The sequence below is a fragment of the Orbicella franksi genome, chromosome 1, assembly GCF_964199315.1.
Source record: "Orbicella franksi chromosome 1, jaOrbFran1.1, whole genome shotgun sequence".
NCBI lineage: Eukaryota > Metazoa > Cnidaria > Anthozoa > Scleractinia > Merulinidae > Orbicella > Orbicella franksi.
Window position 1 is genome coordinate 9,081,124 of NC_138145.1, and position 20,299 is coordinate 9,101,422.

A 20,299-nucleotide genomic window follows, 5' to 3' on the forward strand; every position below is an offset into this window, starting at 1 on the left:
CATTACGCAGAGTCTTCGAGACTCGAGGAACGAGATTGCGCGCGGGTTTAAGAGAACGAAAAACGTACTGCACAGCTTTCTGGGCATCCTTAGCCCTGCTTTAAAGAAAGGTAGACTGTAAATAACTCGTCGGCTCGCTTCGCTCGCCGAATTTTTTCCGTCCTTACCGGGAGCCTATTCGCAGGCTATTTATACTTTGGGATACTTTGGTAAGCATGAATTTTTCTCGGTATTTCACTGTTTTTTCACTGTTACGAAAATAAAGGCTCCCCCTGCCCCGCTGAGAGGCTTTCTTGGTTTTATATTCAGTGGTCATTCAGTGGTTTGCTTATGTGGCCGGATGGATGCAACTGACGTATGAGCCCAGAGGGTTTGTGTGAAAAAGTGTCTTCGCACCGAAATTTCTTGTATACACAGCGGGGCAATATCGGGGGGGGGGGGGAGGTACTGCCATATATGGGCTATATGGGTATGTGCCGCTGTGAAGGGTATGGTTTTCAAGCAGTTTACTCCTAGGATAGGGTATATAAATCAGAGCGTTTGGGTCTAGAATAAGGTATTATTTTTCACAAAACTGACTGGTTGGTTGCAGATTTTATCTAGAGTAAGGAAACCAGGAATTGCCCCTCAAAAATATAAAAAAATCAAACCGGCAAGTTTAAATTTACGCAAATCAGCCTCAACAATTCAGCTGAACTAGCTCTGGTATAGGCTAAGGGTTCCAGGGTCCCAGCGGCACATCCCCACCCAGTAATTCCCAAATAACGCCCCCCTCCCCCTTCCCCGGGCTAGGAACCTGGCGTACGGCTAAAACTCGTGCACTATTATTTTCACGTTCGTTTTTTCGCCCCCATTGGATACTTACGTGACCAACTACGTAATATGTTACGTGACTGAAGACGCTTAGTGGTTTGCGGTATTTGTAACAAAAGTATGCCCTGACAGCACGTGACTTCAAAAAAAAAATCAAACAAAAATGGCGACAGACGACGATTTAGATGAGATACGTGCCTCAAGTCGTTCGGTTTTTTGGCGATGAATGAAGGCAACTACGGAGTTGCCGCGTGGAGCAATGCCTCAGCTATATTTACTTTTCACAAGTCTGCCAGAGAACGTGCAGAGAACGTTTTAGCCAGCCATGTCAAACGCAGCCGTGGACGCTTTTGTGCTGCCGAGCTCCACTCAGGGAGAGTTTTCCTTGGGCGATCTCGATGCAGAGAACATTAAGACTATAGAAGAAACTAAGGCGCGGATTCAAGGAAATCTTCACTCATCTCGTGATCCTGGTCTGCTAAACGCAATGGTGGATTATTACTTGAAAACGCGCTCTCCTGCTTGCTTGCAGATATTGAGCAGCATACACGAGGCTCGTGCACAGGTAAGCTGATATGTGAGTATGTGACAAATCTGTAGGTTTACGTTGTATGTCTGTTGAAGAGGATGTTTGTTTCCTGGCTAAAGATCTCTCTACAAACTGCAATTTAATTCTGCTTACCTTCTTTTGAAAGGCATTATTTGAGAAAATGAACGATTGCCTGCGACACTCGCCTTCCCGTTTGGACACCTTAACACTACTGGGACACATCGTACGAAAACAGGTATTTAAAAAAACAATTATGTGGAAAGGAAATTTAATATGTAACATAATTAATCTTTATTTCTAAAATGCCAGACTTTTTGTAAATGGGATCAATTTTTGTTTGAAGGCTTGGGACAACTTGATTTCAGCTCTTTAAGCCGCGTGAATTTATTTTCACACGTGTTTTGCGCATCACAGAAACCGAACGTGTGGATCACTTTTTTCGTTTTATCGTGTGGGCAAGTCATCACTCTTTTAACCTGGTAGTTATTGTGCTGGTTTTCCATTAACTAATTAAGTCTCGTGGTTTGGTGGTCTGATCCTATCTATTTTAAGACTTTGAAGTCAGGGAAGCTTCAGAATGTGACTGCTGTCAAACCCAACATCTTTTGTCATGTGGACAGTAGCCAAGGTCCCAAAATGTCTTTCTTTTTTAGCTGTAAAATGGACACCTAAAAAGTGGTTAAAGGGGTTATTTATATTGTGAAAAACCTGTCACAAACAACATGTGTAAGCTTAATAATTAGATCCTACCACTACAGTAACCATTCCTAAAGGCCTGTTATATGTAATGTACATTAGGTAATTTTTCTGATAACATGTTTTGCAATATTGTTGCACCTTTTCAAGACAAGTTGCATGAAACCTTGCTGTATGCAGCAATTCTGGAAATGAATAGGTCTTGCAAATTTGTTTTTGCTGCGGAAATCGTTACAAAAAGTTAAACTACTCTCTACTGTGTGCAATGCTTGCTCTAAGAAAAAAACACATCTATCAATCACTGGGCATGTTCATTTCAAATAATGTTACAGTGTACGATTTCTCCGACAATGTATGTCACAATATAATTACAGGCAAGTTAGAGGAATGATTGCCACATGTACACTGTTCAGGAAACAGTGTTTCCTAATTACTGGAAAGGAAGTGGGCGGGCTTCAGGATATGACAAGATACATGTTCTGCTGATTTCCTTAACAATGCTGAAATTTCCCGGCCATCTTTAAAATGTCAAGACAACATTACGCCGCCATTCCGATTCCCAAAAAAATAGCCAAATCCACTTTATTTGGCACACCCCAACAAACATATTATGAATTTAAATAAAACCATCTAAATTAATCAGTGGTCGTGCATACCTTAAATTGAACCACTTAAAACAAAGCCTATACAGTACTGGTAACAGGGGTAGTACATCATGTAAGCCTGCACAAAAGATCCCCAGATCTTCTCTGAGGTTTTTGGATGCGATTCGCAGTTGTAAGCAACATTTTTGATTTACCTCAAACTGTACTTGCGCACACCAAGGCATAAATTTCAAGTTCTTCTAGATAAAGTTTGTACTGAATCTCATAAATTCATTAAAGGTCGCAACTATATGTGTGTCTAATATACAGTACCCAGTTTGCTGTATTAGCCACTTCTGGTCGCATGACTAAGAGTGTGATTAGTTCATGCAGTACATTTTAAGTTCTTTGCCTGCTTGTGTGCATTTGCATATTTTCCTAATAACTGTTAGTCAAGTCTTTGTAACATGATGTTTTGAACTCATCTCTTGCTGGGTTTATTGGTTCATTGCTACAATAACGTGCACTGTATGTTACTTTGTGGGAGGTGCAGTGGCCTCATGGTTAGTGCGCTTGTCTCCGGATTGAGCAGTCTGGGTTCAAGCTCTGGCCGGGGACATTGTGTTGTGTTCTTGGGCAAGACACTTTACTCTCACAGCACCTCTCTCCACCCAGGTGTATGAATGGGTAGCGGCAAACTTAATGCTGCGGGTAACCTGGCGATGGACTAGCATCCCATCCAGGGGGAAGTAGAAACCAGGATAAGCTCAGGCCTGGTGGACCACTTGGCTCGTATGTAAACTTTACCATGTTACTGGAGTATTCGCTTTATCATGGAAAGAGAGCACTTACCTCCCACTAGACAGCTAAGGACTTGCTTTAGATAAAATTTAAAGCCCCAGAAATGGAAGCTATAATTACTCCAAATGATTTCTTTGTACATTTTCACAAAACTTGTTATTACCATTCAACTTAAACTGTGTGTCATATTGTTCATGTCTAACATTTACATTATAGCCGTACATGTAAATAAGGTCATCTTCCTCACTGTCCTTTTCCTGTCTAGATTTTAATACAGTGAATGTTTTTTTTTTTCAGCCTTCCTGGTTATACAAGATTATTAAAACATCATTGTTTGAAAGTCTTCTGAAGTGTATGAAGGTAAAAAGTATTGTTAGTAACTAGGCTTGAATTGTAGTCAGTAGCCAAGCTTAACCTGCGAACAGGCTCTCGGCGAGGACAGAAAAAAGTTTGGCAAGCAAAGCCAGCCGATGAGCATGAAGCTGAAAAATTTGGACAGCAAAGCGATCAAGTCAGTTGAGCCTGTAGACTTTGCTTTTGATGTGCCTAGCTGCCCTCAGTGATTAGCCTGCAACAAATTGATCAGTCAATGAGGTAATTAGACCTGTCAAGAAGCTTTTCTGTTTTTTTTTTGTTTTTTTTGTTTTTTTACAAACAGTTCTTATCAAACAGCTAGGCCCAATGAGGTAATTAGACCTGTCAAGAAGCTTTTCTGGTTTTTTTTTTTTTTTTTTTTTTTTTTTTTTTCTTTACAAACAGTTCTCATCAAACAGCTAGGCCCAACATCATACACATTTAATATATATACGTGTAGAGTGCAAGTAAGCAACATGTTCATGGATTATTTCAAACTTTGTCCCTCCAGAGTTGATACCTGGAGAGCTTAAAACATATTTTGCAATAGAGATGAACTTAAACAAATTATAAATAAGCACGTGGCAAATTACAGAGGTCTCAAACTCTCCAAAGGGACATGGAGATAACTTCCGAAACCATGGGGAACTTTTACCTCAAAAAAAAAAGAAAGAAGAAGAAGAAGAAGAAGAAGAAGAAGAAGAAGAAGGAGGAGGAGGAGGAGGAGGAGGAGGAGGAGGAGGAGGAGGAGGAGGAGGAGGAGGAGGAGGAGGAGGAGGAGGAGGAGGAGGAGGAGGAGGAGGAGGAGGAGGAGGAGGAGGAGGAGGAGGAGGAGGAGGAGGAGGAGGAGGAGGAGGAGGAGGAGGAGGAGGAGGAGGAGGAGGAGGAGGAGGAGGAGGAGGAGGAGGAGGAGGAGGAGGAGGAGGAGGAGGAGGAGGAGGAGGAGGAGGAGGAGGAGGAGGAGGAGGAGGAGGAGGAGGAGGAGGAGGAGGAGGAGGAGGAGGAGGAGGAGGAGGAGGAGGAGGAGGAGGAGGAGGAGGAGGAGGAGGAGGAGGAGGAGGAGGAGGAGGAGGAGGAGGAGGAGGAGGAGGAGGAGGAGGAGGAGGAGGAGGAGGAGGAGGAGGAGGAGGAGGAGGAGGAGGAGGAGGAGGAGGAGGAGGAGGAGGAGGAGGAGGAGGAGGAGGAGGAGGAGGAGGAGGAGGAGGAGGAGGAGGAGGAGGAGGAGGAGGAGGAGGAGGAGGAGGAGGAGGAGGAGGAGGAGGAGGAGGAGGAGGAGGAGGAGGAGGAGGAGGAGGAGGAGAAGAAGAAGAAGAAAACAAAACAAAAAACTCTTCAGCACAGTCAAACGGCTCCACTGTACTTAAAATTCCTCCTTATCACACAGCATAAAGTGCCCTTCAGAAACATGTGCGGACTACATGTAAAGCCGAAAATTAAATGAGTATGGCAAATGCACAATTGTCGTGAACCGCAAGAATCATGTACAGTGTAGGGCAGTTAATTTCAACTACATCTTACAAAGATCTGTCAAATGTTTATCTTAAAGATGTCACCAATCAGCGATTTAACCAATCAGATCATGATACCAGATTTTGGTATCATGGAATGGTGACATCATCGATAGAATGTATACAGCCTCCCTTGCTTCATTCACCAAATTCTTTTTTTGTGTGTGCTCGCTGGGAGACTGTTTGCAGGCTAAGGCAAGCCTGCATTGAATTAATATTGCCTTTGTTAATTATTTACAATTATGTGAACTTCTCTTTTGTTTGTATCTTGAAGGAGACATTGTGACCTTATGGTCTTTACACTGACCAGAGTCACTGTGTTGTATTCTTGGTCTAAAAACTTACAGCTACTGTACATCTAATCCTTGCATTGCCACTCTCCACCCAGGATTTTAATGCAGCTTTTGTATATTTGACAGTGTCTTTCTGTGCTGTGAAACAGAAACTTCTGTGATGCTAAATTATGTATTTATACATGTAATGTTCTCCATTTAGGGCGACACAGACGTATTGGTTTTAACAAGTGGTATTTTGACCATCACTACTCTATTACCTCTTGTTCCTGCCTCCATTGGTCATTGTTTACAAGACTTGTTTGACATATTCTCCAGACTGTCCGCTTTCAGAGCTCGTCGATCAGGTATTATACATTTACATCAAACTGACTGACTGTCTATTTTTCCGGGAATAAAACTTACATTGTATGTTGTACATTATTAGACACTAAAACTTGAATGATTGTTAAATAGAACTTACCAATGGTTTTGCGGATAATAAAGAAATAAAATGCCTGCTAGTTACTTTTTGAAATTTTTGAGGTAACCAGCATTGAAATACCTCCTGGGCACAGATTTTCATAGTATGCTCTGGTTTCAATTAATGTTTAGATAAAGCCCTAGTAATAATGAATACTGTACACTGTACATACAATGTAGTTTGTTTCAAATAATAATTAAAATCAGGGAGCAAATTATCAAAATTGCTACAGAGGTTTCAATAATAGCTGGGTAGCGGGTAGATCTACCCACTTGTAATGAGCAGACTAACCGCTTGTAGCTGTCCCAGGTAACTGTCCACCAATAACTAAGATCAGATAATTTCCTTGCAGCTAAGGATTCTCTTCAAGAAATTTGGCATAATAAGTCTAATGTTATAGGCAAAGAAAAAGAAAGGTACAAGAAAAAACTGTCTAGTGTTAACCCAGCGAAAGATGAAGGAAAGTCTAAACTAACGCGCGAGAACAATCGCTTCAATACAAAGTGAAGAAAATGTGCCAGGCACTACAGCTGAAATCGAGAGGAAACTGGGAATAAGCATGAATAGTAATAGCTTCCAAAAGGCAATCGTTATTATAATATTTTGCTCCAGCGTCAAAACAAAACAGGTCAAACAAGAATGATTCTTCACAAGATTAGTCGAGTATATTGAAAGGGACAAATTTCGGTGTTTAAACTTTTAATACTATGCTTCTTTTCGTGGTGAAAAATGACGTATTGTTCATGAATCAATTTGAATACGAAGAATTACAATACCACATGTTATCAACCTTGTCTTTCAAATTGATTGACTTCTAGGAACAACAAAGCAACATAAGATAGGCCTCAGAACACAGGAAAATGGATCTGCGAGAGTCTAGAATTTCAAAATTTTGCAGGGGAGCATGCCCCTGGACCCCCCCCCCCTGGACCCCCCTTGGAAGGCCTGTTGAAGGTTAGTTTCTTCAAAGAAACTAACCACTTTTAATTCTAAACTACCCTCTAGTGCAAAAAATTATTGAAACCCCTGTGCTAGGAGACATTTCAATCCTAGTTGCATCATTTTTTTTTTTTTTTTTCAAGAGCGACTTAGGACTTATTCCAGTCACCCCTTCTATTATTCAACCTTGTTTTTTGATGTTGTTTACACGTTTATATGTATCTCCATAGTGGGGTAATGCTAACAATATTTATAGACTGTTTTTGATGTATGAAAATTCAGCTTGATAGCTAGGCGTAGAAGACACAAACAAAGGAAATTAAACTAGTATGTTTATTCATAATTTCTCTTGTTTGTGGCTCTATATTGCGGGCCTTGCTAACAAGCTGAATTTTGTAATAAAATTATATAAGTCAACATTGTTTTGTGACCTTGAATGGGCAAAGAATAAACACAAAAGAAATTTCCTACTGCATCGTATCTCCTTCACAGGCAATGCACCTGAAGTGTACCTTCTTCACCTGCATGTTGCAGTGTACATGTTTTTTCATCGGTTATATGCCATGTACCCAAACAACTTCTTGGTATATCTAAAAGCTCAGTATGGTGAATCCCTTAATCAGGGCCTCTATCAAAACACTATCAAGGTGAGAGGTTTTTAATACATGTAGCAATTAGTATCAGTGAAGTCCAGTTGGTAACAGTAGTGTGTATCTGTGACTGTTTTTGATGTTACCATGGTGATGAATGTTGATGTTACAGAAACCAAATTTATACATTTTGTAAAACTCATACAAATTTGTTCTAAGATTTCTTTGTTCACATTATTAGTGTACATGTGCATGTATCTGTGAGCACTGGCAACTGGACAAAAGGGCTTGTAGCACTATGCAACATGTACAGTACACATTGTAATCATGTTTAAAGTTAATCTGATTCAGTGGGTTTATTTTTGTGTCAAAACTCCAAATTGAATCATTCTTTTGGAGTCTCCTCAACTTTGGATAAATACTGCAAGAGTGAACTTGTTTGATATTTTTCAGCCTATGATGGAGCATGTGCGATTTCACCCATGTTTTGTCACTGAAACAGTGCATTCTGAAACAGAAAAACACAGGTCAGTCAGTTGGCTCATTACTCAGTACAGTACAGTTGATGTATGATTGTCAGATGATCTTGGGGTGTTGCAATTAATCTTGGATGAATTTGTGACTGGTTATTAGAAATGAACAAAATTTATTTAATTCTTAATTTATTTAACCCTTTCATTTACATGAGTGCCCAGGTTGAGAATCAACTTTGTTCCTGGAGAAGCAGACGATGAGAATATCATTGACAACATTGTACTTATGTGTCTCTAATATAACAAGAACTGACTATTATTCATTTATACTTGTGCAGTGTATGACAATCTGCTTGTAATAGGCTAATCTGGATATGTTCGAATTCTAACTCAGCTATGAGGCTTAGGGGAATAAAACAATGAAATCACTTCAAGGTTGAAGGATGAATGAATGTCTTTTATTTTTTCCCCCTAAGCCTTGGAGCCAAGTTAGAATTTTAATATATCAAAATTAGCATATTAGAACATTATTTTTAAAGTGTACTTAGTTGTATGCATTACATGTATTTAAAATAAGTTTATGCCTGACAATGTTGGACCTTAGCTGCTATACTGTACATGTAAAAGCAGACCTCTGTAGATGTGAACTGTTGTGGTCAGTATGCACTTTTCCTGACTGCATTACTTGCAAATGTATTAAACTTCAGATGGAGAAAGAAAGAACCTCATGACATTGTAATAGAGTGCAAGAAGTTATCTCTGGATCCGATTGATAGAATACAGGAGAAAGGAGGCTTTATGTCCTCTTGGACATCAAAGCAGAATTGCCAGGACCTTTTTGCTGACAAATCTATTAGCTCCATACTCACAGGATCATGTGATAGTCAGGGACCTGAAATTAGCAGGTCAAAAGAACGTCGAATGTCTGATTCAGCAACACAGACTGGTAAATCTTTACAAAGTGGAGACAGTGGCACTGATTCATGCAGCTTGCCAGTCATGTCGTGTGATGAGATCACGGCAGACTGGAGTCCTTCAGTTGTGTGTGGGCTCAGCACCCCACCATCATCCCAGATGTCACCCTCAACAAGCAACCCTGATCTGCTGCTGGCTTGTAATACTCAGTCTCACTGTAGCACACCTGCTGCAGTGTACACCCCAGGGCAGTCCCCAACAACATCACTTGGGGATGATGTAGCCAGCTATCATCATGGATACTCAAGCTCCCCCTCAATTACTGGGAGTAGAGGGAAGACTGGTGCATCAGAATGGATGCATAGAAGTCATGAGGGACAGTTGTCAAGAGCTTTGTATTCTGTGCTAGCTCAGCACAGTTCTGCATCTGCCCCTGCAGCAATCAGGGGTCATCAAACATCAACACCCAAAGAACCTGTAAAATGCGAGAATGACAAAAATGAGGGAATGTCACTTCATGATGGATGTAACTCATTGACCTCCCCATCCAGCAGTGAACTGAGTACGTTTGAAATTAAAGATGAACAAACTAAGGAAAATTTTACAGGAACTAGTGAAGAACAATTTGATAGCAGTAATTTGAATGTTTCACCCAAGGAGGAATATAGAGACTTCAGCAGGCAAGAAAGTCTTGTTTCAGAAAGCAATGAACTCAAGTCATTTGAATCACACAAGGATGTAATCAGTTCAGATTTTTTGTCAGATTCTTTGACGCCTGTCGGTTGTCAGTCACTCAAGTCAGTAGATGCAGTGACATTATCCAACACACCCAGTGATTCTATGAACGGATCTTCCAATGTTTGTATGTCTACAGAAGTTCAGGAATCAGGCATACATGTATCTCAGCCATGTTATGATTCTGATAGCTCATTGCTGAGTAAAGAACACCATGAGCAACCAAGCGGTGCTGAGTTAGAAAACAAGTTGCAGGAGGTGAACAACAGTGAAACTAGCATAGCATCTGACGAGGCTTTAACAGACATTTCAAAATTTCACAGCACTACTTCTGCTGTTCACCGGAACCACTATCCAGCTCATACATGTGACTTGCTCACAGCTTTTCCTCAGCTGTTACCTTTATTTCAGAGTGAGCAGGAGCACAGTGGACACAGTTCTATGGCTGATGGCGATGATGTAACGTCATCAAGACTTCAGCAGCAGTTGTGTGGAGCTAGCCCAGTGGAAATTCTTGATAATTACTTGAAGATAGGGAATAGTGTGCACTGTGGTCAGCTTTCAAGGTAAGTTAGATTCAGGGTTTTCAATAAGGTTTGAAATAGCTGTCTGAGCTAAGTAAAGTAGGCAGCAAACTGATGAATCTTTTTAATAATTTGAGTGAAAATACAGACAGAGTAGGCAGCGGTAAGAGGTAAATTCTGACAAAGTAGGCGGCGATTTTCGTCAGTTGCTGGCTTCTAATGAAACCCCTGTAGATTATGGATGTTTCTTCAAGCAATTATTTTGTGCTTTGTTTTCAATCTGGTTATGCTTTATACAATGCACTCCTATAGATGATTCTCATATTGGAACTGTAAGTTAAGCAAAACATGCAATGCACCTTCAGTATTTACAGGCATTAATGAATATGAAAAACAAAATTTAAAGTTCTAACATCCGGTAAAATGGATTTAAACTACTACTACATTCATGTATGCATGTACTGTACACATGTAGAATATTCTTGATTGCTTCTAAAACCACAAGGAACAGGAGTCACAGGTGAACAAGATTAGTGCCACTAAAACGTTTTGTTTAAATAATGACTAACAGAAAGATGTAAATAACTTACAAGTCAATCTTTTAAAAGCCTGACTCGTAAGTTATTTACGTCTTTCTGCTATTGTTTCTAGGGCTTTCCTGGCTCAAATACATGTAGTTTCTATTCCAATTAATCACTTCTTAGGAAGTTTTGTTCCTTTTTTTCTTAAAAAATGTTGCTAAATAAATACTTGTGATAGTATATGGTTTATATAGATAGGGGTGAATGTTCTCAATTTTCTGTTTCAATCATCTACCCACCCGTAAGTACTGTGTGCTTTGTACCTTGGTACGTCATTAACATTTAACTGAGTTACTGAGTTACTGTGTATGTGACGTGGCATTGACTTGTGATGTTCTCATTCAATTATCAGGATTCCTCTGGTCAGTCAAGCTGGGACAGTGTGGACACATTTTGGAGGTATAATCTGCCCTGTTTTCCTAAGGCGGTAACCCTTTACTCCCTAAGAGTGCCATTTGGCACATAACGTCATAACTTTGTGGACATTTGAGAGATTTCTATTAATTTTTGCCACGGAAATGGTCTTGTAAAGATTTGCTCATTGAAAACATACATGTAAAATTGTGACCCCCTCCAGCTATCTAAGATATGGTTGGCCACCCCCACTATTTTCCAATTTCTTTTTTGAGATGCACATGGAATGCAAGACTTACAGTTTCTCATCAAGCTGTGTACTATGACCTGCAAAATAAGCTATTGTTCAGGGGTATACCTATAATATTTGAGTCAAATTGATATGTGTTGAAAGATTTTCAGTTTCACATTTTAAAACAACTTCTCAAAAAAAAAACTACCGTATTTTCCCGTGTATAAGTCGACCTTTCAAGACCTAAAAATCAGTCCAAAAATTCGCCCTCGACTTATACATGGGTCAAAACTTGAGATCCAAGCGCCAGTCAAATAATTAGCATAATAATTGTCTTTCAATGTTAACAAACATGTGATAAACGGCAGCACAGTTTACAACGTACGTTCGCTTAGCGATCTGTCTCTCCATATCAGAGCTTCAAGTTAAAATGCATCAACATTTATTCGTTAAATTTTAACCTGGATCTTGTAGACACTCACTGGCTCAATTTTGTCATAAAGAACCAATATTTTTCCTTTAAATAAAGCTGTAGTAAAGCCGCTCGGAGAAAATATCTTTCGCGCTTGGAACTTCTCTGCTTGGTAACCTGGCAAGATACGAGTGCGAGGACTTCTGTACCAGTACTTGACCGATTTCAAGGCTTGACTTCCAAGTTCCCAACACACGCTTTGCACTTTGTTTATGGCGTCGTTCTGAAAGTCGTGAGCTTCTTTGGTGTTTTGCCTGTCTTATAAAGCCACTTTTAATCTCTTCGCACTTAAAAAGGCTTGTTTGAAATCCTTACGTTTGATTTTTGTGAGCATTTTACAAAAATTATCATCGAAAAGTCTGCATGCACATGTGTTGCTAAACTGGGTAAAATGCTCGTATACGTGCCATAATAAGCTTTAAAACTGCGCATTGAAACATGCTGTGATTTGTTTACATATCTGTGGTAGCTGAGAGATAATTTTAAGAAATACAACATAAGTTTTCCAAGAAATTCTTACCTGGAAATTAAGAAAATCTAGTTTTTGGCCTCAAACATTGGGGGTCGACTTATACACGGGATCGACTAATACACGGGTAAATACGGTACATGTACCTCTTTCATAGCTGCTGATGTCAGTTCTTAAATAAGCCGATCAGTGGCTTTCAAATGGTACATTGTACACAGGCAGAGAGTCTTGATTTGCTGATTTAGGAAAAACTGCTGTTTCATTGAATCTGTACACTGTACCTTCACATCTTTTGTTTATTTTTTTTATCTTTTTCAATGCAGAAATTTTCTTTGATTTGTTAGGTGACCCCCCTGTGGATGAAGTGGAAATTCTGAGAGGACAAGTCAAACTGCTTCATAATCAACTCCTGTTTGAACGACACAAGTGTGATCTGCATGCTATCCGTAACAGAAGACTTATAGGCAAGACATTTAAGGCTGCACAATACCATGAAGAACTTCTGGCCACTGTAAGTCAATGATTGAAGGCTACATGTAATTTCTCTTTGCAAGATCAAGACACTTTTATAAGACTAGTGGGGAGAAGAAAGAAAATCATCAGCCAGGGGATGTCATGGTTGTGATTCTACATGTATGATGTTGCCCTTTATTATTCTAAATACTTACTTGTAGCTACATGTAACTGTACACAACATGCACTTTCAGAAGTTTGTTAATTAAAAGGCATTCATCATCATGGATTACATGTAGACTGTTCCTAAGCTTGGTTTGCTTGTTTCTGTGTAAGAAATGACTCATTCAACTCTGTGTTATATTAAACTGCTCCAAAATCAGGAGAGAGTTTTTATTTAGTTTCTTATCAATAGCAATGCATTACATGATTTTTATTTGCTTATCTTTTGTTACAATGTAGAAAGATCAATTGAGACTACAAGAAGATAAAATGAGGGAACTGACCGATGCACTCAATACACAAGTAGAAGAAAACAGGTTTGGCAATGAGAAGTGTTAATAAGTCTGTACAAATTCCTCTCTTATTTCTGGTTGGTGGAGGTTTACCACTTGGCTATTGACATGCACATAGCATTGCTAACAAGTTTACGTCGGAATGGCTCAGAGCACATCCAGTTAATGGCACTCGTGCAGGATGGAGTATTTGCACCAGGGATCTCCAGGTTTCAATTCCAGCACCCTGAACCACACAACCACTCTTCCTCTTGCAAGTAATAAATTATTTATTCAAGAGAAACATTTTAAATTTATTGTACATGCTGATGAAGATGCAAAGTAAACCCCACTTTAATGGAACATAGGGTTGAATTTTGTACATGTATGAATCATGTCTAAAGATGTGTTTTTGCACTAAAGGAAATTTAAAGAAAATTCCTCTAGTTGGGATCACCAGCAAAGGTTGCAACTGAGGTGAGATATTCTTGTATTACATTTGTTTTGTGTATTGGCTCCAACAAATTGTTAGATTACATATGGAAGCTTTTAACAGCTTCTGGAGGAGCAATACCCAATGAGTGTGTCAGTTGAGCATGTCGGTGTAAGGAGCTACAGGTACTGTACCAGTCTAATTCTTGAATACTGAGTAAATCACTCAATATAAATAGTTTTTAACTCTGATCATATTTTTCTTGGTGTTCAGGGATTTGTTGAATGAAAATTCTCAACTGAAATATGCTCAAGAGGAGCTCCTTGACAAGCTTAAAGCTCAGCAAGAAGAGTTTGATACAAAACAGTCAGTAAGTAGTGCACAACGTAAATAGAAATGTTTCAGTTTTGAACGTGTGCAACTAGTACTGTATGTCATGCTAAGCTACACAGTATGCCACTAGTATATGTACTGTAGTTCACGGTGGAGGGTAGGATGACTCATCTCCATTTTTGAGCTGAAGGTTAAGAAGTTCAGTTAGAATATTTTTATGGTTCTCAGACATGATGTGACAGAAACGGTTGACACTGCAAGTTTGTTAGCCTGCTCATGAACACAGCCTTTTGAGCTGACTTCCTGTTGTATTCTTTATTCTTACTTATAGTCTTATTGTATTCTTATTGTATTCTTGCAAGCATCAAGTTGACACTGGCTTACTTTACACATGGAAGTGATGTGTTTTGCAAAAATAATGTTAAAATTGATGATCTTTTGATTAAATTATAGGAGGTTAACCAGGTGAAAGCAAAAGTGTTCACATTAGAAAATGAGCTGGATCGACTCAAAGTGGAAGTATCAGAAAAAGACCAATTATCAGAGCAGGTACCTTGTAAACTTTTATATTCATCTTCTGGTTCATTTGTAATTTCCTCTTACACATTTTGTAAGGGATTCAAGAAGGTGTACACCCAGCAAGACAGAGATTCCCTAGTTCTCTTTCTGCTTGATGAGAGACAAGAGGGAACCTAGGGCTTTCTTGCAGAGTACAAGGTGCCTAACAAGACTTGGAACTTTATCACAGACTTCCAAAATATAAAAGTCTTATCTTTGTTCTGTATTCAGGTGAATCACCTTGTCAAGGAACTTCTAATTATGGGGGAATTAAACCAACAACAAAAAGATGTAATTCAAAAACTTGCTCTGGCTGAGGGACAGAATCCTGAGAGCAATCTGCAGTTACATGGTTGTCACAGAGAACTGGCAGGTACAGGGCAGTATTGGTACAGAGAATTTACAGTACTGTGTGCATGTTTACAGTTAGTGTTGTTGTAAAACCACTTTCATTTCTTCCGTGTGATAGCCCCGTAACTTGAATGATTTAATCACTTTTTCGTTACTGATAAATTGTTGCTCTAGCAAGTCATTGATGAAAATAAACAAAATCATCAACCCTGAAATTGAATAGCTATTCACCTCTCCACTTTCGTTGATAAAGTGTTAAGCAAATACAGAATAGAACATCTTTCTTAATGATTAAATAGGAAAAAACACCCCTCCTCCAAAGCATTATAAGTGACATGCACTTGTATACACACGTATTTCACTTAAATATTATAATTGGCACTAGTAACAATGTAAATACTGTACTTGTAAACACATATTATATTATATTATATTATATTATATTATATTATATTATATTATATTATATTATATTATATTGTATTATATTACTTATATATTATAATTAGCACTTGTAATAATGTAAATGCTGCTCTTGTAACAATGTCAATACTGTACCTGTAAGCACATGCAGATTATTAAATTAAATAAAATAAAAAAAATCAACCCTGAAATTCTCATTAATAACACTGTATTGCAATCTGGAAGGAGAATAAGGTTGACAGTAGGAACTTTTGGTTAAATCTCAACTGGCGTGGCACAAAAAGGATGAGTCTGTAAGAGTCATAATATTAAAAAATGAGTATGTCTGTGTGTATTCTTTTTTCCCAGTTGCAAAGCAAACAGTGAAAAGGCAGAAAGCTGAACTAGAGGCCATAACGTCCAAACTTGCAGACATGGAGACACTTGTTTCTAGCAAGGTATAGCAGTTTTTGTTTGAATTTACATTTATATTTTTTTGTCAGGCATTAGAAAAACTTGGGGGTCCTACTGACGTGTTTTGAGCCTAAATGCTGCTTAGTTGTAGACATTCAAGAGAGCTTCTGGCAAATAGAAAATTGCAAATGTCAAATGTAGATGTAGAATTTTGGATTGGGCTCAACGCTCCTGCTTGCACACATTTTTATGGACTTACAGCTGTACTCAATACTGGGTTCCCTATGTACATGTTAACACATGTAAAAGTCTATCATGGAAACACTTATTACTACTAAGTAAATAAATAAATACAATTCTTAAGTTCTAAGGCCAAAGGAAATTTTAATCTTCAGCTTACATGTAGAAAAGTTGAATCAGTTCACTATTTTTAATTGTGTAGCGTGTACTTGAAATGTTTGCCCTAACTTTTCACATGCCTGAGAGTCTTGACTGGACAAGTCCGGAAGTCACTAAAAATTGCCGTTGTTTCAAGGCATGACGGCTGCTTAGTACCACAGCTGTAGCGGTCATCTGAAGTGCTGGGTAGACAAAAAGAAGTGAAAGAACTTAAGGACACTAACATGGATTACTTTGTGGTAAAAAATATGATTTGATCGCTTAAAATGTTGCAGGATATGGAACTGAGAGAACTCAAGAAATTCACTGAAGGACTGAAAGGAACTTACCTTGGCAAGATACAGGTGATGTGCAGGAAATACGCACAGTGCATTACTTCATGGGTGATGCTCTAAGTTACATTCTTTTGTGAGGATAATGGACCAGAAGGCATGTGTACAGCTTGCCAGATGGATTAATAATGCTATTTGACTAAAATAAAATTAAATAAAAAATAAATAAGGAAAATAAATCACTGTCTTTAAGTGTCAGTGTTAAGCACTGCTGTGCTGATTCACGACATTACCCTGATGTAAATCAAGAAACAAATATTCTAAGTACTGTAGAACTGAAAACGTGTTAAAAATCCCAACTGGATGGAGGTTGGCACACCGCGGCTGGCCAGTTGGCTAGTAACAAGGTGTTGAAGTGTTGAATTCCTGACCACCAAACACAAATCCATTTAGCAGTAGTGAGAAGAATTTGAAACTGGGACCACCAGATCACTAATCCAGTGCCCTAACCACTAGGCCACGCCACCTCGACATTGTCTGTGTGGTCTAGTGCCAGAGATCTCACAAGTTCCATTGGAGTTAACGTAGAGGTCACTCGTGAATTTTGTACATGTTTTATGAAAGATTTGCCACACCTGCAAGCGCAAGCGCTGTTGTTTTTTCTCTAACTTCTTTTGCTGTTTGTACTTATTGTATTTGTACTTAAATGGTGGTCTAAAAATATATACTTCTTTTTATTTTCTCTAGAGCCTTGAAGAAAAATATAATGCCCAAAAGAAGATAACTCAATCCATAGAGTCTTATATCCTTGATCTGCAGTCATCCGTGGACAGTGAAAAAGAGAAAATGGAGCACTACTCTTAGAACATATTTAAATAATATAGTTTAATGTAATCTGCATCATCCTAAAATTATTTATCTGTATTGAAGTACATTCCACAACAGGCTTCTGTTTGTTGGTAAAGCTTACTAACCAGATGTAATATGTACAGTGTAGCTAGTTTATTCCTTAATTCTGTGGTCACTCACGGAAACCTTCTCAGTCTGGCCTACTTGAATCCATAGTTTCTTCTAATAAGCAATTCTAAAATTATGGTGTAGACCCTTTGCATAAATTTCTGCCACCTCTCCTCGGGACCAGTTTTCCAAAATACCAAAAGTTTCCAAGTAAATCACTATATTTGGAACCTCTTGTAAGTGACCACCTCTCGTAAGCGACCGCGACCACTTTTAGAGCTAAAAGTTATAAAATATCTTTTGTTTTTACCTCCCGTAAGTGACCACTTGATAGATAATAGAGGGAAAATTGGATAATAAGGTGTTGCAACATTATCGCACTCCTGAGTAGTGCAAGAGACGGAAATTTCTCAATGGGAAATACCGGATTTTTTCTCGAAATTGACTTTTCACATGAATGAAACAGTTAAAACATGGGGTAAGCCTCTGCAGTTACCATATGCTAATGAGGCGAATTTTGACCCAATATGGTCTAAATTCTCGTAAGCGACCACCTGGGCTAGACATTTTGGGTGGTCGCTTTTGTGAGGTTCGACTGTATCAACATTAGCCTTACTAACCTCGTTTTTAAGTTGACAATTCAAAATATTTTTTTTACTATCAAACAAGGTTATGAGGCTAATTTAAATGCATACAAAAGAATTTTAAATTGGGGGCCATTTATGAGGGGGGTCTCTGCATAAATTCTTATGCAAGGGAACAAGAAAGCATATTTTTTTGTGGATGGGAGCATAATTCTGTTGTTTAGTTCAATGCGCGTGGGGATGTCAATTATTTTTTGGCGTCAGTTTTAGAAAGAACTTTCATCTGCTCCTTTGTATTGGCCAGGCTTTGTGTGACAGTCTTTAATTCACCTTTGAAGCGTAATGCAACCTTGTTACCGGGGGAAAGAGATCCTGGCAACGAGGTTGGGCTTAATGCCCTAAATTGTGCACACAACCAAATACAGCAATAATTATTGTATGCTCTGAAGTTACCAGAAAAAAAAAAACACTCATCATTGTTACTTATGTCATATGAATTTTAAGAAGAAGCTGAATTCTTCTCGAACATTTTTCAAATTAAATGCAGGGAATGTTTTGCTTTAGCACACAGTATATTTTGGCGCTAACATTACAACTAGGTTTTGCGTTTGCTGCTACATGGAAGTGCTTGTAATATTGGTTTTCGTTATTAGTAATCTTCAGTGAATTTTGCCAGATCGTCACCCACTGCATACAGCACTGTCATTGACCTTTGATGGGATGGTGACACAACCAAAGTACCGTGGTGGTCTTTGGATCATTGCAACTGTGTGTGGCTGGGTGTCTTCACTGCAGTTACTGGTTACCAAAGCAGGATGCTAATGCTCTTGTGAAAGCCCTGAGTGTCTTTAATACTGGGTGGATGCCTGTAGTAGCGAGGCGCATACATTCCATGGATTGCAAGACAGGATATGAGTGCATTGCCAATCGACTGGTGTGTATCCAGACTGGCGGGAGGCTTACTGGTTTGAAAGCATTGATGACGAGTTGAACTGGTCACTGCTCAGTGCATTAAAGAGTTAAAGAATTGATTGATCGGGTGCTAAAACCAGGATTACCGCAGCAGTGCATTCAAATATCTAATGCAAACATTTTGAGACTACCGTATACTATCACTACTGTCACAATTCTCTGCGAACTCATGTGCGGTCACGCTTGATGAGGACAGAATCTTTTTTTTTTCCCCACAGTTCTTTACAGTAAGGAAATACAATTGAACGACTCTTTTTTTTTTGTTTTTAAACTTCTCTTCAGAATAGTTAACATGTAACTTCAGGTCAACAGTTATCCTGTCCTCAGATGTATAGAAGGACATACACCTGAAGGACCTACCTGTAGACAAGTCACATGTATGTGCGATGTTTTGTCATATATACTTAGCTGCCATACAACGTTGTTTTCATCCAACTGTTTAAAAATACGATTGAGGGGTGCTGCGTGAAAATTGGCTCTTAATAAAATGTTCAACGAAAGCAGGCGAAAATAGGCATTATTTATGAATCTTTAGGACACAGAAAGATAACTATTCGGTCTCAAGAGAAATATAGAAATGAGGTATTCCAATGTGTTGAAATACAGTACAGAAATATAATGCTGTGATGTTAGACAGCAGTGGTTTAAGTTATTTAGGATAAGAAATTTGCTTTTTAGGTTGACGACTGTATTAAAGAGCTATGCCATAATATTTTGAGTCATTTTTCTGTTGTACAAAATTAGCTATAAAGGGTAGAACGTTAAGCCAGCATCAGGCCAAGAGGTCCATACCAACGGCGCTTACCTTCTGTAGCATGGGGCGACTGGTGCTTACGAGTATTTCTGTTTCTCCGTGGGTGGGATCCTAGGCCATTGCAAGGTAACCCCCGGACCGCGCGACCTGGCCTACGGGAACTGGTAATAAACCAAGAACAAACAAGGCTGGTTACGAGTAAGGAAAATTAGCGTGGACGGCAAAGTTGAAACAAATGGTAATTTTTTTCAAGGCTACAATCTTGCACAGAATAAAATAAGTAAAACCACCCATCCCCCCGAATCAATGATGAACGGGCGCTAAACCCAAAGCGCGCCATTTTTGCCATCAGTGAAATTGGGGAGGGGGGGGGGTGGTCTTAATTTTTCATTTATTTTGTCCACGATTGTAGCTGAAGTGCTATTTTCTGTCAGATGCAAGGGATGCAGGTCATTTAACCCCCCAAGAAGATTAGCCCCTAGCCTGTTAACCCCCAACCAAAAGTGGGCTGCCGTCCGCTGCTGATTCTTTATACAGCTGTGCCAGTCTCTTTGCGTCGGTTATTTGGATTGTCACG

General features: G+C 39.1%; 1 protein-coding gene across 1 annotated transcript; it reads left to right on the forward strand.

Moving 5' to 3' along the window:
• Positions 1-46: 46 nt before the first annotated feature.
• On the forward strand, positions 47-19,776 carry LOC145488336 (hamartin-like). Its single transcript, XM_081467179.1, has 17 exons — positions 47-1,378; positions 1,509-1,598; positions 3,742-3,804; positions 5,802-5,946; positions 7,494-7,648; positions 8,045-8,118; positions 8,772-10,280; positions 11,172-11,218; positions 12,691-12,857; positions 13,262-13,338; positions 13,717-13,770; positions 14,000-14,096; positions 14,513-14,608; positions 14,849-14,990; positions 15,740-15,828; positions 16,459-16,527; positions 17,203-19,776. Exons 1-17 carry the CDS (start codon positions 1,139-1,141, stop codon positions 17,317-17,319), a joined length of 3,231 nt encoding a protein of 1,076 aa, XP_081323305.1. The 5' UTR covers positions 47-1,138; the 3' UTR covers positions 17,320-19,776.
• Positions 19,777-20,299: the final 523 nt, after the last annotated feature.